The following is an 18,192-nucleotide window of genomic DNA, read 5'->3' on the forward strand; positions in this document are numbered from 1 at the left end:
CAGTTTTACCTCGCTGAGAATTGAACCCCAGTCATCTTAGTCCAAAGCAAGGTGTCTAACCATATTTATTTTTATTAAAAGACTGATGGCACACTGACAAGTTTTGACAGTCACCAGTGTGCCAGTCATCTCCCCCCTTAATGTTGTATTTTCATGTCATCAGAGTCATTATGAAATTGTAGTTGTGGTGGTTGTTGTTGGTGTAAGACAACACAATTTACATCCGTGTCCTTCCCGGGATTCAAACCCAAAACCCCGCACCATAACCCGGTGCATTGCCAACTATGCTACGGAGGCTGACTACCATTCGACCACCATAATTTCTTATTTATTGTAAAATTTCTAAAACTTTTTTTCTGAAATAAATTTTTGTTATAACCAATTATTACCGCAATGGGTGTAAAAAACAAAAGGTCGAAAGACAAAAAAAATTGTAACTCCCTTAATGAGTACACTACCAAACAATAAAATTGTGCTGAAACCTTCTGACGATATAAAACTTTTGTCAAACTATTCTTGTTATAAATAAAAATTACTGCGTGGGGTTTAAAAAACAAGGTTTTAAGTACAAAAAGAACTAACTTTATTAGGTAAACAATTAAATCCGTTATAATTTATTGCAAAAATCCTAACTTTATAACTTTTGTTTGTAACTATTACTACAAGAAGTTGAAAAAACAGAATTGGAATTTAAAAAAACAAAACTTATTTTTACTATCAAATTTATAATAACTCATTGTAATACTACAAATTATTTTAAAACTTGGTCCAAAACAAAGTTTTATACAACCACTTACAAAAGTAAAATACAAAATATTTTTTAAGGTAACAAAATTCGTACCTACCTTAGTAGGTATAGTAGTGAAAATAATTTTAATTTATTCAATGCTGAATGCATTGAATTAAAAATGTTCAAAATATTTTTGCCACATGGAATATGAGTAAATGTTTACTAGATGATTTTGGAGTACCGTATTGAAAGCCATTCAGGATATGTACATTAAGTTCTCAAAATGTTCCAAAAATATTTAATAGTTTCAAGAAAATTACAGAAAAAAAAATGTACTTACTTTAAACTCTAACTGCACCTGTAGGCTGTGTCCAAAGGAATTTAAATTTTTTTTTTTTTTACATATTTTACATATTTGTGCCAATTCTGGTAAAATAATTGCCAACATTGTATTTTGGTTATTAAGGATACTAAATCAAAACTCACAAAAATTAAAATTTATTTTTATTAATGGTCATTTACAAAAAACACTTCTTATCAATATATAGAGCCAATCTCATTTACAGATCCAAAAGTATCTCAAATTAAATATGTTCAGAGTTACTTTTATTAAAAATATCTTTAATAAATAGTAAAATCTGAATTTACGAACAAAAATATGAACAACCATTAGATCCAATCTGTTCTTGAGCGAATAATTGCAGCTGAACTATCAAAATGATATCTACAATTCTCCTTTTGTCTAGATCTAAGTTTATTGGAGAATCGTCTCAATGTATCCAAATGTAATTTTCAACAAAAAAAAATGACATGATCAATAGACTAGATATAGGTGCTACATTCCCATTCAATGCTGTTTCGACCCACTGTAAATGCAATTTTCTATACATCAATTCTCAGACACAATGTTTAAATACCTAGTTTTGGTTCAATGTGCACTAGTCTTGGCTTCACGACAGTTTCTGACACACATGACTGGCATGACTATTGTAATCCTCCTACTTGGTAGGAATCGGGAGGCTACAAACAGCTCTACGACAGAGCCATTCAAGTGGAAGGAAGGCCCCCCCGGCATGTCACTTCTTGGCGTCGGTGAGTCCAGGTTTGTTGAAAATGTAGTCGCGAGCAAGAGTGTAGGCCAGGCCGCACGCCAGGCAGCCCACGACCGTGCCCTGCGCGGCCACGCGCAGCTGGATCAGGTACAGCGACATGGGTATATTGCGCTTCTTGAACATGTAGGCGCCATAGCCGCAAGCCAGCGCGCAGCCCGCGATTCCTTTGCAAGCAACACATTTCATTATCTTATGTTCACCAATGCTACAACCCTGATAAACAAAGAGTTCTTTAGCGATATGGTACAAGATTTTATATTTTTATTTTTAAGCTAATTTATATTTTTCAAAAGGTATACAAATGTTTCACTACAATATTTTTAAATTCATTTTCCACCAAATAGTGAATTCCGACTGTGTGCGATATATTATGCATTTTTTAAAATGAAATATTTTTATAAATATGTCTATGACAGAATAAAAATTAATCTGCAAAAATTTATGTATTGAAAAAGTACAATCATCAGTAATGTAAACATGAGATGCAAAATAAGTGTTTTTCATTAAAAGTTTTGTTTAAAGATACTACATTTTTGTGATTGAAGGTTTGTTAAAGAGCTGATTAAATTCATTATTTTAAACACATTTTGGTGCTATTATGGATTTCCAAAGCACTTTAAAAATTATTGTTTGTGATTTTTTCTAAATTGTGAAATGTTTTTGTTAGAAGCTATTAAAAAAATTGCAGGAATACAAAATAAATACTGAAATGATAAATCATGTATGAAAACTGATATAAGAATAGGCATGTAAGAATAACATTACAAGTCCTTTTGCAAGACAATTTACATGTAATTTTTTTATTTAAAGATTAAAATAAATCTAGGAAAAGTTTTAACATGCACAACCACACAAATAGTGTTATACTTCCACAAAATAAAATAAAACCTAATGATAAAAACATTAGGACTCCATGGAAATTCCTAAAAAATTACATTAGGTTGTATTATCACAAAGCTAACCACTATGCTACCATAAACATTGCCCTAAAATCTTGCCGCCTGCTCATTAGCTTGGATGAAAAAACTTTTTAAGAAAAAAGCAACATTCCAGCTATAAAAATTTCAACCCAATTCTCACTTCACTGTACATAAGCAGTTGTAATAAAAATTGAACAAAACCATGCACATCAAGCAAGATTTACAAACACACACACAATCTCAGAAGAAATATTGATACATGTACTGCAGGCTTCAGTAAAGAAACTTCATCATTTGACTATTAAAATCTTCATTGGTAGAACATTTACGTTCACATGCATGCAGTCACACACACATGCATGCACACACACACAAATTTATATATGTATATATTTATATATATATAAAGTGTTTTTGATATTGATATGCACAATCAGGATACTAATAAAATATTTTTTTTTTAAATAAATAATATAGAATTATATTACACCACCACCAAGTTCTCCATTGTAAATTACATCATGGCATAATCAACATAAACACAAATCTAGTTTAGTTTAAATTTTCCAGCATCTGCAAATTTTATCATACTTGATGTTGACACAGTGCTAGGCAGGAATGGTCACGTGCGGTATCTTCGAACCAGATGCGACTTAATACATAATTTAAACCTTAGGTTTTTAAACTTGTTACGTTCTATCATGTTCCTTTTTTTGGAGCTTTACTACCCAAAATATTGTAATCAAAACAGATTAAAAGGAGCCAATGTAAAGCTATACCATAAATGCGATAACACGCTACCTATTGTTAACTTTGGAAACATATTAAGCAAAGTTAAAGTAGGTAGAAGATATTTTCACAACAAAAATTGCTTTAAAGTAAGAAAGCATTTATCTACAAATAATTAAACTGCAGCGGCTGTTGAAATTTTTAAGACAAGATGTAACAACAAACTTCATGTTGGAAATGGCTCAGAAAAAAAGTTGGGAGCTGGAAAATTTTACTGTACTACCTACATCGGGTACACATCGTTTGCCCTACAGGCGTTTGCCCTAAACGTAGGGCAAATGCCTGTAGGGCAAGTGATTTTAGGGCAAATGCAGTTTAGTGCAAACGATTGTAGGGCAAACGCCGGCAAGCACTTATGTTTTGGATTAACAAAACCACACCAACTTTTAGGGCAGACGCCTGTAAGGCAAATGCCTGTAGGGCAAACGACTGTCGAAAAACTTCTTTTAGGGCAAATGCCTTTAGGGAAAATGCCGGAACTTGGTCCGAATGGGATTATCAAACATTTTGTGCAAACGCCTTTAGGGCAAATGCCTGTAGGGCAAATGCCTGTAGGGCAAATGCCTGTAGGGCAAACGCATGTAAGGCAAATGCCTTTAGGGCAAACGCCTGTAGGGCAAATGACTTTAGGGTAAACGAAGTTTAGGTTATTTTGGGTAATGTAGGTTATTTCAATTATGTATCGATTCAAACGGTGTTCTTGTAGTTTATATTTCCTCTGCAGGTGGCAATACCTCAATAAATGTTTTCCCTCTAAATGCAAAGTTTACAAAACCGTCGCTATATGGCACTTATGTAAGCCTATATCGAGGTTTGGTGGTAATTCATGTGGTATGAACTTCCTAGATTCACCAACAGCGCTAAGTTCAATGTTATCGAATATTTTTTCTGTAAAATATTTCGGAACATTATCATCGACCAAAAAAAAAAAAAAAATAGTATAATAAAAAAACAGTATTGGCGATTTAACAAAAATATTGCTGAAAAAAGGTTCAACTTTTTTTCCGGAGCTTTGCTTATTTCAATTTCAGCTGTCAGACGCGCATTACGCTATGATACTTAAAATATTACGAGCATATGGGTAAATAATGTGAATACTAGCTGTTAAACATTTTCTTAATTAGCATAATAGTACTAATGCGGTTAAACTCCTAATTATTGTTCATACTATTTTATTCTGGAATGTATACACAACATACAGCTGAAGTACACAATGAAGAAGTATTCCAGTTCGTTTTGTTCTAGGTTTTCCATAATTTGCATTTAGTTTGTAATGTTTGTGTTGGATCACTTTGATGTTCAGTTATAAGAGTTGGCCGATAATAGTCATTGGTTGGCATGATTCTTAAAATAGGCTATGTCCGTAATATAATATATATAATTAATGTATCCATAATGTTTCACATATTTCCATAGTGGATTCCACTTATATTCCCAAAATAAAATAATGAAAATACGTAATGGTATTTCTTAATAATAATAATAATGTGACTTTAGCCCACCGCACACAGTACGACTTTCCTTGCGGGATTGTATGCATAATTGTTTGTTCCAGAATATTCCTTCCTTCTTCCAAAGTGACTTGTAGTGACGCAATGTAATGTTCACACTTACTTAATAGTTCATTTTCAGGAAGATCAAACCCTTGTACATCAGTAACTTGCCCTGATGAGGATCCATAGTAAACATTTAGTTTAGTCGATTGGAGTTCACGCCATTTTGAGTATCGACCGACTATCTTCTTGGTAAGCCAGTTTACGCCGAGTTGTGCCATGTCGAATCTTTTTACGAATGACTATCTTGTGTATTGTACCAGGTCTCCTACCTGACATTTTTTTGAAAGGACTCTTCTCCCAAGCTAAACTTTTCTTGAATATTGTCCTGCCATGTAACATTTACACTGAAAAGAACCTCGCTGTGTCTGTGTGTAGGTAATTTATTATACTTCACTTGTTCCCATAAAACTTATTAGGGGTTAAGCTATAGATAGTCTGGGCGAATTAGCAAAATATGCACACTCTCGATGGAAGTATTTTCACCGCATTCTACAAACATATTAATAAAACGACAGATTCAGTTGGGCACATGTTATATAAAAATTGAAAATAGGCATGAAGGTCACGGAGGCTATTTTAGCAGTAACTTTTAAACACTGAAAATGTTTTTATAAATGCATATGTATAATCCTCTGCCATAAATTATTTTAGGGTCATCGTTTTTAGGACGACTTTAAGTGAAAATTCCAGCAGGCAAGGATAATAAAATTTTGTAAGCTCCTTTTGTTAACACTTGTTTTTATATATAGCAGCAATATTAAATTAAGTTAATTCGTTCGCTAGTTAACCCTTCCTCCCCCCCCCCCCCCACCTTGGAAAATATTACATCAACCTCTCTGTTAAAAAATTCTTTTAAAAATACAATCCAGTCACTGAGGTTGGTGCACCATCTGTTGTAAGGTTCAATTACCAGCTGCATTCGTAGACTTCAACGTTGGGAAAGCAAACTGTATGTGCTGCCATCTAATTTGTGAATTTTCTACTTTGTACTCATTTGGAGAATGGTTCCAACATTTGTCAACAGGGGCGACACACGTAAGGACATCTATCTTTGAAAAGGTTTGTAGGGCAAACGCCTGTAGAGCAAACGACTGTCGAAAAACTTTTAGGGCAAACGCCTTTAGGGCAAATGCCGGAGCTTGGTCCGAATGTGATTATCAAACATTTTGTGCAAACGCCTGTAGGGCAAACGACTTTAGAGCAAACGACTTTAGGGCAAACGACTTTAGGGCAAACGACTTTAGGGCAAACGACTAGGGCAAACGACTTTAGGGCAAACGACTTTAGGGCAAACGCCTTTAGGGCAAACGCCTTTAGGGCAAACGCCTTTAGGGCAAACGCCTTTAGGGCAAACGCCTTTAGGGCAAACGCTTTTAAGGCAAACGCTTTTAAGGCAAACGCCTGTTTGGAATGAGGAATGCGAGAATATGCTTCGAAAATGCGTTTAGGGCAAACGACGCACTCCCCCTACATCCCCAGCCAAGCTAACAGCTGATAGTTCTTATAAATTATAAAAAATTTAGCTTTTTCATTTGTGTATACCAAATAATTTTTTTTTTTCATTTAGTTTATTATATTGTGATTTGGTTCAGAAGGAACCTAATTATTTCATAGTATCATATGATCAGCACATTAAAACTGGTCACTAGTTCAAATAATAATGTTAATACCTGTATATGTATTAAATATGCAGACTAGTTTGTACATGGAATACAAAATACTTAAGCAAAGAGTGTTATAAAATGTTGATAAATGATGATCAGAAAGTTTATTCCTGCAACTATGGGAACTACTTCTGCTGAAGTTGGTAGCGTCCTTTGACAGTGAGCTTACCGAGAATTCCATCATGGCTATAAAGGACCCTACTCACCAGATAATAGTTAACATTTGATCCCAGAGAAATTCACACAATAATATAACAAAAACTTTTGATTGCATCTATTTATCACGTGACATTTTCCTCTTTAAACTATTAGTGCTCTATGAAACTGTGGGGGAAGGGGCGCACCTGGCAGAGGACTTGCAGAAACTGGAGTGCTGGTCGAGGGAAAACGAAATGGGTATAAATGTAGGGAAAACAAAGGTGGTGAGGTTCACGAGGAAGAGAAGGGTGGAGGGAAAAGTGTACTGCTGGAAGGGACAGGTGATCCAGGAAGCTGAGGAGTATAAATACCTGGGAGTGATCCTGCAGAACGACTTGGGGTGGGGAAAGCAGGTCAAGAAGGTGGTGACGAAGGGCAGAATGGGGTTAGGGCTGCTTAGCAGGACACTGAAAGGGACAGGTAGGAATGTAAAGGAAAAGGCGTACGTGACATTGGTACGGCCAGTGTTGGAGTATGCCGCGGCGGTGTGGGACCCCTATGTGGAGAAGGAAATTGAGGAGTTGAAGAGGGTGCAGCGCAAGGCAGCGAGATGGGTAATGAATATGTGGAGGAGAAGGGAAGGCGAAGGCAGGATGGGGGAAACTCACAGACCATCGGTGATGATGAAGGAGCTGGGGTGGGACACACTGCAAGAAAGGAGGAAGGTGGAAAGGCTGGTGAGAATGAATAAGGTAATTCGTGGGGGGGAGGGGGGCTGGGGAAAGCTGGGAGCTAGGTTGCACAGAGGGCTGCATCGAGGAAGGAGGGATCATGAGTGGAAGATTCAGAGAGAATGGAGACGGACAGAGAGAGGAAGACAGGTATTCCTTGTGAGGACGGGGCGTGAGTGGAACGAACTTGAGGGGAGGACACTGGATCTGGGAGGAGGGAAGGACTTACGAAGGAGGCTCCAGAGGGGGGAGGAATGAGGGTAGTTGGGGGTGGGAACTCCTTGCCACCGGGCGGAAGCCCAATTGCAGGTGTAAATTAATTATTATTATTATTATTATTATTATTATTATTATTATTATTATAATCAGAAAATTTAAAATCTAAAAACAGTTCATGATTGCTTAGCGTTTTGGCTTCAGATAGCAAATTTGATACTAAATTATTTATCACTAGGAACATGTATATTTTTCGATAAGATTCCCTGACTAGATTAAAGTTGAAACACTAGCATTGTCTGTGTTTCCTGTTTGGTAGAGTTTCTTATAGGTTCATGTTGATTGTTACAACACCAATCACAATTATCTGGTGCAGAAGCAAATCCATCCCGAGTGGCTAGGTCAAATACTGCAACGACTTCTCTCGCAGATGGCCGCTAATCATAAGGAAGAAACCAGCAATGCGAGTACAACTGGTTGCAGTCTAATAGGTGTCAACAGATATTTTCGTGAAAAATGTTTGCCACTACTGATCACTTTATCAGATATATCCATGCACAAACTCCATTAAGGTTACCAGAAATATTTGCGATGAGAATGTAGCTGGATAATTTTAATAGAAGTACAAACTAGCCTTGTCATTAATAAAGTCAATTGTAAAGAACTTCCAGCATTTAAACATTGCTTTGACTCACCTGCCATATTGAGTTATCACATTTTCACAACACTATTTTTGTCCTAGGGCAATCCCTGTCCATAGTGCATATTCGCAGATGTAAGCAACATCTGCTATTTATGAAACAAAGTAATTATTATTTAATAAAAACTGACTATTTGTGTTATGGTTACTCACTGTTCGATAATTTTCTGTGTTCAAAGCTAGGTACTACTTACATACAACTCAACTTCTACATGGCTGGTGAGGTAAACCTTAAGATCTACTCACCAAGAACTAAGAATGGGGCATCCTTTGACTTCCGCACAAGTTTGTTTGCATTTGACTCGCTGTCAAACTGAGCCATCGACAAGGACGTTTCAATTGCCATTTCTTGAGCTCTAGGCAACTGCAAACCAGTACATACATTCACAATAGCAGGTACCCATTTATACAACTCTTGCAAACTCCTAGCCTAGCAGCTTTTAGAGATGAACTGGCAATACTGTTCTGCAGTAAAGATAAGTATATATTATGTACTAGGATGGTAATTAGATTGCTACGTACTTAACCTATTACAATTATTATACAGACTTTTTTTAAGCCTACAACTCAATATAATAAATTTATTAACAATTCCTTTTTATTATACTTAAGATGGTATTGTAAAATGACGATAGGTTTAGCAGACTTTCCAAGCCAAATTGAAAAGATCAGATACATTTTGCCACATAGAGAGGTAAGCTTATTAGGTACCTACTTTTAATATTAGTAACTGAATGAAAGCAGATTTTCCATAAAAATATTTTTTTTTAAAATCAAAACATTGTATTTTTACATTTTAATTATTAGAAATGATTTTATACCATGGCAAGATATTGCAAGAAATAAATTACCAGAAAACTATAGCAGCAGCTCAATGATTAAGTTAGGTATAGTTAAGGGTTTAGCTTGATTACATAATTCAAAATTAATTAAGTATAGCCTTAATTCATTCAAAATTAATTAATTATAGCCATGTTTACTAAAGGATGAAATTATGTTTTCACAATCCACATTAGATCACCTGTTAAGAAGAAAGTCTTTGAGAAAAATTGCCTCATTTTGGTAATGCTTCATAGTACCCTGAGGCCAGCCAATTTGAGGAGTGTTTGGCCTTAATCGAACTAATAAAACTACCCACTCCACAAGGCTACTTATTACTTTCATGTCTATCTAAACATAACCAAATTGGACCATATCTTGACAACAGATTCAAGGAAACAATTATAAGCTTTTATAAAGGAAAAGTTAGTCAGCTAAAGACATACATATGGCCTATGCGCTTACTACACTTTCAAGGAATAACCAAATGCCAGTCAAAATTTTGTATCTAGGGTACTGCATTTGACTCGCTGCAATTTTCCTAACATTTTCAAGAATGTTCACTTAAGTAAAAATACACCCAATATACATTAAAAACGCCAAGGTCAAAGGGGCATTAAATTCTAACAGTTACAGGTTGCTCAAAATAAATCTGCATATATAGAAAATAAGTTCGCAGGATAAATTAACATTATTGCTTACCCATACAAGAGAACTCTCCTGTTTGATAACCTTCCACAACTCGTACTGTGCGCTTCTATCCTTGCCTTGACGGCTATTAATAAGACTGCCAGAACCGTTGGCAGGTAGCCTAGGGTAGGGTAGAACATCTGACACGCCATTGCGTCATACCACGTGCTCGTAACAGAAAAGAACGAAATGACATGACGTAATTTATCTACACTTGGTCATTGATTTCTGGTTGATGATTTTATATTCAATACATTTATTCAAAAATATATAAAACTTGAAATTAAAGTGTTGAATCAAGAACTGCATTCTAATATGTTTCAAAATTCCTTAATTCTCTTTAGCAATGATCCCTCGTGACGTAATGTGCCTGATTTATGAATGATCACCATTTCATCGCATTACGATTTACGATTTACCAATGACCATAGAGTAAATAAAGGTATAAACGACGTTGCGATTTACGATGACGATACAAAACCATAGAACAAGGAGGACTATGTAGAAATACGACTCGTGATAAACTGAAGCCATGTTCTGCACGACATATGACGCTATTTATTGGGTGGCCTATAACTTCTATAAAAAAGGGTTTAAATCCAGAGTTAGGTTTATAATGTTAATTTAACTACTTGGCGCCTAATTGCTTAGTAACAGATATTTCAACTGTAAGAGAAACTCTTAGTGCCGTTTTGTAATATAAATCATGTTCTATATAAATGAATGAAAGATGCAGTATTCTTAAAAAAAAAAAAAAAAAAAAAAACAAACATAAAGAATCAAGCTAGTTTCAGACGTCTTGGATCAATTTTCCATAAACTAATTGGAAATGTTACTGATTAGCTGTAATTTGATTTCAATTTTATTTGTAAAGAACATCCGCGTTAAAAAAAAAAAAAAAAATCCATCAATGAATGGTTTCTCGAATAAATAAAGTCGATATTACTAGATCTCGTGTCTACATTAGAACTACGCACAGAGAGCGCTGATTATTTCAAACTGATAGAGAGCCGGAGAGAAGAGTGCAAAAAAAGCTGCAGTATGAAAAGAAAGAAAAAAAATCATAAAATTCAACACTTGCTATCGCTCTCTCTCGCTCCTTGGTGCTCATCTTGTTTGTTTACAACGCGGTTAACGCAGATTATGTATGTATTATGTATGTCAATGCAGTGTAACAATGTAATAATGATTCGGTTCACTGGAATTATATTTCATTTAAATTGATTGAAACATCGAGGTCAATGGAGACAATGAGTGGTGATGACGTTATCATGGAGCATTTACGAAATTAATTTGGGGGGAGGGGGATACCCTGAGGATTCCCACCTGCTATTGTCAACGTCCACACGTTTTCCACTTGCGAAAAAACCATATTTGACCCTACCGTAAACGAACCCGGATCACCGTGGTGGGAGGCGTGTGATCCGACCTCTCAACCTCCGTTTATTTGAAATAACAATTGCTTGGAAGTTTTGGTAGTAAATTATTTATTACCATTGTTAGAGAATTTCACCATTCAGTAATTTCGACTTCTAAGGCCTGTTCCACAATGACACGGAAACGGAACAGACGGAAACGGAGACGAAAACGGAGTATTGTTCAGTTCCGTCCGTATTTTTCTCGTTCTACAATAGGTACTCGGACCCGTAAGAAATCTTGGCCAATAAGAAAGAGCGAGAGTGACGTAACTGAAAACTACGAGTATCAAGTTAAATCGAAATATATGGTTGTTAATGTAGTAAGTCGATTTTTTTTTTTTTTTGCGTTGTAGCGGTGGTAAAGTATTCCTTCTCCGTCTTGTCATATATAGCAGGTATATCTTTAACCATGAAAATTAATAGTTCATTAATCCGTCTCCGTTTGCGTGCTATTGTAGAAGCTCTGTTCCGTGAAATCAGTCTTCGTTTCCGTGTTCCGTCTCCGTGTCATTGTGGAACGGGCCTAAAGAAAGACTGATTTTAATACGAAAACATACCAATTACTGGGTAGGGTCATAAATGTTGAATTTTAGTTATCTACACAAAAGTAACTTGCTTATATCTACCCTAACATTTGTAATTTCTTCTAATATTACTACTTTTTGATATATTCAGGCCGTATTTTCCTCCCTGAGTGTGCAGAAATGCTATGTGTAATTGAGTTACAAACAAATTATAGTTACTCGAATGCGTTAAAGTTATTTAATTGAAAACATTTTCTCACGCCATGCAATGGTTTCATCACAATTGTTAATTATAGACCAAAAATGCACGTAGTGCACTTTGTCACACGGAACAGTGGGAGACGTGGCGGACGTTGCCGTGAACCGATGGGTTTTCTGAGTGTACTACCATTGAATATATATAATATATATTAAATGGTACTACCATCTCCGCAATCCATCCATTCCGTCGCTGCTCAATGCAAATCAGTTAGCCTCTCATTGCTGACAGGGGCTCTCACTTGGTAGGTGAACACCCCCTCCCCCTTCTAATACCATCACTAATATTATTAACCTCAAGCAGATAGGTTTAGTGTTTGACATTTGTGCTGCAGTGTGTCTACTGTATAATGTAAATAGCTGAACAGCTGTAAAGGCAAAGTTTAATTGTATTTAAATTATGACATACTAAGCTTCCCGCACATAATTAGGCCCTAAACCAACTCATGTTGTCTTGGGGAGGCTGCATAACATGCAGAAATCTTGATTAGAGAACTCACTAGTAATGTCTGAATTTGTATTTAACTTAGCTTTTATTATAATGCGTATCATCTAAACTGTGGGGTGCCCTGTATCTCTTCCTAAAAGGGAGGCGTAGAATTTTTGAGAATCTGTGTTTTTTTTTATGTAAACATAAAATATAAGTTAACTCTCTATTCCTGTTTGACATAATCTCAACACGTAATTTTTGCACAATGTCGTTCGGTAATATCACTGGTACGACCAATTCCCAACACTTTTCTTATGTTGTTAAAGTGCCAATGAATTGTCGCTGCGAATCATACGCGAGTTAATTTCGGCTACCTTAGCGGCCGTCACGCGCGGACTTCACACGAGAACATTTATTCAATTTCACTCGCGTACCACAGTTTAGAAACTTCCGACGAATTTTTCGCGACACAGTCGCGCGCAGTTCTGTCTTTAGCCGACGGCATCGCTGCCTACACTCGCGCCCGAGCAGGACTCGACTGCCACGCCCCGCGCACGGACAACTCCACCACAGAGTATATACTCTGTGACTCCACGCAGCGTAAAAAGGCCCCACTCCCCCTCCTACACCACACCCCTCTCGCGCAGAGGAAGGAGCACTCGAGTTCCATGAAGATAGTTCCAGAAACGTTTTAAACTTTCTGTAAAGTTTCTGACACTTTAAATTAATCATAAACTACCCTTCAAAACTTTTTACAAGATTATAAATAAATTACAAAAAAAATTATAAACTTAATACTTGTGACGCGCCAGCTGTGATTCTCCTCCTCTCATAGCAAAAATCAATTATGGACAACTCAAGATTTTATCTAGATAACCTGGCGGTGTATTCTGCTTAAAACACGTTATCCTAGTTAGGTAATGTTAGGTTTACATTCCTCTCTGTCGGCGTTGTCAGAAAAAAATTGTCACATCTCCAATGCATCGGTTGAAAATTATATTTTTAGTATATGATTCATAAATTTAAAAAAATTCGTCGCGGCTTTTTAGAACGGAAAGAAAAACTCGGAAAACGTGGTTTTCACACACTACACACGTCCCTAAATTTACCCTGAAGAGATGGTTTCTTAATTCATAATAGTTTGTGAAAAATAATAGTTTAAAACTTATATCACTATACCAGCTTCGGACATCGCAGCTTCGTGGAACGAAAAGTAAATAAAAACGTAAAATATGTTTTTCAAGTACTAGAGTCACTAAATTTACCCTGAAAATATGGTTCCTTAATTCCTGTTCGTGAAAACTAACAAAATGAAAAATAACAATTTAAAGCCTAATTACAATATATGTGTGTCTTCACACTGCCACCGCCAGTCATTGTTTACCCGCGATCGTGTATCTCTTTGTTTAGCACAACTGTATGATCTTAAGTCGAATAAAAAGGATTTTTTCAGCCTACAATCATAATTTTTATTTCGCAATTTCTTTTATGTGCAGGAGCTTTAGACGTACTGAACTAAAACATCAAGCATCGTATACCACAGGATCAAGCCAATAGGATCCAGGGATAAACTTGAATACACGAAACACCAACCTTGTCAAACACAGAATATACGACGGCTGTAAAATTCAATGTGTCAGCTACTTCAGTGCACAACACAGAAAATTGACATTAACAATTATTTTCAAATTTTAGACGCCCATTAGACTCGTCCGTTACAACGTGCTTCAAAATAGTAGATACGCATGTACTTTAAATGCAATGTAACAAAACAAACATTTCGTAATACAATTACTAATCTATTAAAACATAAAACATGAAATATAAGAATTAAAAATTCCTAACCATTGCAATACAGTCGCTATTTAAATGAATTTCATTATTACAACATCTGCATTAATTAAAGTTCTCAAAACAAAACAAAAAAGTAAACAATGAATGTCGGCGATTAGGTACGTGAATACATAGGTATTGTATGCTGTAAACATTTTTTTTTTTTTACAAACCAGTAGGAATTAAGAAACCTTCCTTTCAGGTGTAATTCATGTACGTCTCTAGTATATGGGAAACATATATAAGTATTCCGATTTATCGCGGGTAAACAATGAATGGCGATCGCAGCGTAAAAGCACAGTTATTTTAGGATAAACATTTTTAATTCTTTCACAAACTGGTAGGAATTACTAAATCATCCTTTCGGAGTAAATTTAGGGACGTGTGTAGTGTGTGAAAACCAGTATTCTGATTTTTTTTCTTTCCGTTCTAAAATTCCGCGACGTTCGATAACTACCCGTTTTATCAAAACCCTGAAAACCCCAATTTTCAATGGTTTTGGGAAAAATCTAATTTTTATTGATTTAATGTACTAAAAAGAAATACTAGGATGAAACTGTAAATTACATGATTTCTTGCTTTCAGTAGTGCGACTGACATAAAAATTTGTCTTTTAGTTATTAAAAACCATTAAATAATAACTTGTGTATAGGAAAAGATCATAAGCAATTAAATATGATTATATTATGAATTTATTTAACCCTTGCCGAATTTTTTAAAACCCTTCATCATCTAATAACATTTTATTGAGAGATTATGGCAATATTTATGAGAATATTATTATTGGATTAATATATATTCTCAAATTAAATTTTTTTTCAATATTTTTAAATTTACGTTGGAATTTGCACTTATAACAAGTTAATATATAAGTATATTCCTTTATACTTAATTACAGGCCTAAATATGCTACCTGAAACTACACTAAATATATGCACAGTCCTAATACCCCCTGCTCCTTTTTCTCTAATACGGTTGATTAGGTACACTTATGAGCAAAGTGTATCATCTGTCAGCTGTCACACAAACACCAACCAGTATCTCATATTTGCGTTGTGCGCGAATTCGCGTGGCATTCTGTGAGAGAACGATCGTAGGTAGACGCAGCCGCCGCCGCTTCTGTGGCCTGTACCCTCGCCAGTGCGCCAAGACACTTCCGGAGGAAGAACGAAACATGTTTATGCATCGCCGTAGTTATGCTGAGCCACCTTACCTTGAGCGCCATCGCCGAATGGAATAATGTCGTCCGACTAAGAAACTCTCCAGCACTGCCCACGTCTGAGGCCGACACGTCACTGGTGCTAGCGCGCGGATCCCTGCACTTAAATAGGCGAGGTCGACCCTCCAGCAATTTCTGGGCTGCCGAAGGCGAGACTGGTCTACGTGACGCGTCGACGGTGCAGTCGCCGACGCGACGGAGCTACCTCCCCTCAGTATCTCTGTGACGTCAGTTGGCCGCTGGCCTTCCACATGCTGCAGCAAGCAGCAGGGCGCGCAGGGATGTCCACCCCTCTCCCCCCCAGACGTTGACGGCGCATTTCCCCTCCTTTTAAAACTACAAACTCTCCCTCCCCACCCAAATAATAATAATAATAAAACAGATACTTACCTAGGACTACGAATTTGATAGTGTCTAGTTGGTCCGGGGGTCCTATCTAGGAAATTTTTGAAAAATATTTATCGTGTTTTAATGAAAAAAATAACACTAAAATTCTAAGCGAAACATTGCACTTTAGGGGTAGGCTATTTAATGTCAACATAAATATGTTGAGATTTTGTGTTTATTTATTGTTTTCTTATTTCCCCTCAGGTGTTTGAAATTATCCCCCCCCCCCCAAAAAAAAAAAAAAATCTCAACGGCGCAACTTGCACTATACATCACCCCCCCCCCCTTCCCTCCCTCCTTATGGGTGGATGTAAACAAACACTGCGTGCTGTTTCTTTTCTTTGGTCGGTGGTTCTATGAGCGCGAGTACTCGAGTGAGCAGGAAGGGATAATTGGGGTCAACAACATGCTCCCCTCTCAGTGAGAGTGAGAGCGCCTCTTCCCCCTCTACCGCGCGTCCTGTGGGACTGCAGTCGACGAGGGCCCGGTCACGTCGCCCCCGTAGGCCAGAGGGCAGTTGAAATACGCGTGTGGGTTTCTTGTTCGAGACTATTTAGTTCGATCGTAAAATAATTAGTGATAGCCCACCAGTTTACTCGCAGCAAGCCTTTCGAACGTTGGTGACCAAAACCAAGTTTACTGACTGAAATATCGTAATCATACTGACGTTTTTTTTTTTTTTTTTTTTTTTACTTTCACAAACACAAGAGAGAGGGGAAAAATCAAGCAAATATGGTTGCATGGGACATTACGCAAAAATTTGCTGCATGGCTATTAGAATATAGGTTTTACGATTTACGGGATATTTCTTCATGTCCACAGAACGTTTTCGCTCAAAAATAAAATAATCATCTTCTTCTAAGATTACTACCATTTATTCACTGAACTATTCAAGGGAATTTGCAATGCAATTTGTTACACACATTGTTACAAGTATGTTCGTAAGCCCTGCAGTTCGATAATAGATTATGTCATGCCTGCAGATGCTCTGGGGAATGCGCTGTAGGTATAATGCCGATGAGTGGCAGTGTTGTATTTTCTTATGGAGATATATGATTATGTGCTTTGGGGCGTGTTTTTATATTGAGAGTTTGTCAGTTAGGTTTATTCCAATTTAAAAGCTTTTAGCCGTTTTATTTTGACAATGGCCATGGCCCAATATTGAACATGGGGCTAGGAGCGTAGCCAATATTTAATGTAGCGAGGGAGAATAGCTTTATCCTACTCTTTACAGTATTTTAAAGGGACCTCAAAAAAAAGTACTTACCTCTATTCTGCAAAAATTTGGAAAGAAAAATTTCCGAGGTTACGAAAAATAGTTGAATTGTACACTAAAAGTAAACAATATTGTTATAGAGGATGATCCACTCCACGGCTTATTATTGACATAATATGACATGGGGCGATTCCAGGATTAATTTTAGGATAGGCCCGGACTGTACCGTAGGGGTGTATTCACAGTTTTTGGGAGCGGGTTCCCTCTGGGGGGGGGGGAGGAGGGGGTTGCCTAGCCTCCATAACAGAGGGGTCCGAGAAATTTATAAAATTCAGATGCAAAATGGTAAGTTTTGTGTCTTTCTGAGGATAATTTATTTCTCTCTGAAGTCCAATATGTAATACATTTATCATAAGAATTATTACAAAAGTATGATTGTCTGTCAACAAAATACACTTTAATACCCATAAAGGTTACAAATTTAATTGTAAGGATTAAACTTGTGTTAATATAAGGTGAATAATACAACACAAATCTTACGTTAATGTTAAATGTTACAAATCTGCAGGCGAATGTATAGTTAAATTTCATTGCCAACTGCCCTTTTCAAAATAAACATAACGTTTAATATTAATAAAGTATTTTAAAAAAATCTTTTATCCAATTTTTATTTTTTAAACTGTTGTGTAGGCCCGGGCCATACGATCAACGTAGTTCTCGCGTGTTTGTGCAATTGCGTTCGCGGAATATATATCCCACTGAAGTTATGATAAAATATGCGAAATCTCGCAGGGTGAACTATTACAAAACATAGAATCACAAACCACAAAGGCAGTAATACA

General features: G+C 36.4%; 1 protein-coding gene across 1 annotated transcript; it reads right to left on the reverse strand.

The window, feature by feature from the left end:
- Positions 1 to 566: 566 nt before the first annotated feature.
- Positions 567 to 10,501, reverse strand: LOC134527984 (HIG1 domain family member 1A, mitochondrial-like). The gene is made up of 3 exons (XM_063361124.1): positions 10,078 to 10,501; positions 8,803 to 8,920; positions 567 to 2,006 (listed from the first exon to the last, which is right to left on the reverse strand). The coding sequence occupies exons 2-3, from the start codon at positions 8,900 to 8,902 to the stop codon at positions 1,807 to 1,809; spliced, it is 300 nt and encodes a 99-aa protein (XP_063217194.1). The 5' UTR covers positions 8,903 to 8,920; positions 10,078 to 10,501; the 3' UTR covers positions 567 to 1,806.
- Between the last annotated feature and the right edge of the window lie 7,691 nt (positions 10,502 to 18,192).

The sequence above is a fragment of the Bacillus rossius genome, chromosome 1 (genome assembly GCF_032445375.1).
Source record: "Bacillus rossius redtenbacheri isolate Brsri chromosome 1, Brsri_v3, whole genome shotgun sequence".
Lineage (NCBI taxonomy): Eukaryota > Metazoa > Arthropoda > Insecta > Phasmatodea > Bacillidae > Bacillus > Bacillus rossius.

Bases quoted from the DNA above. Each gene is read 5' to 3' on its own strand.
- LOC134527984 (XM_063361124.1), bottom strand. From the start codon at position 8,902: ATGGCAATTGAAACGTCCTTGTCGATGGCTCAGTTTGACAGCGAGTCA. The intron at 2,007-8,802 runs GTGAGTAGATCT...TTGCTTGCAAAG, and splicing joins TGCCCCATTCTTAGTTCTTG to GAATCGCGGGCTGCGCGCTG.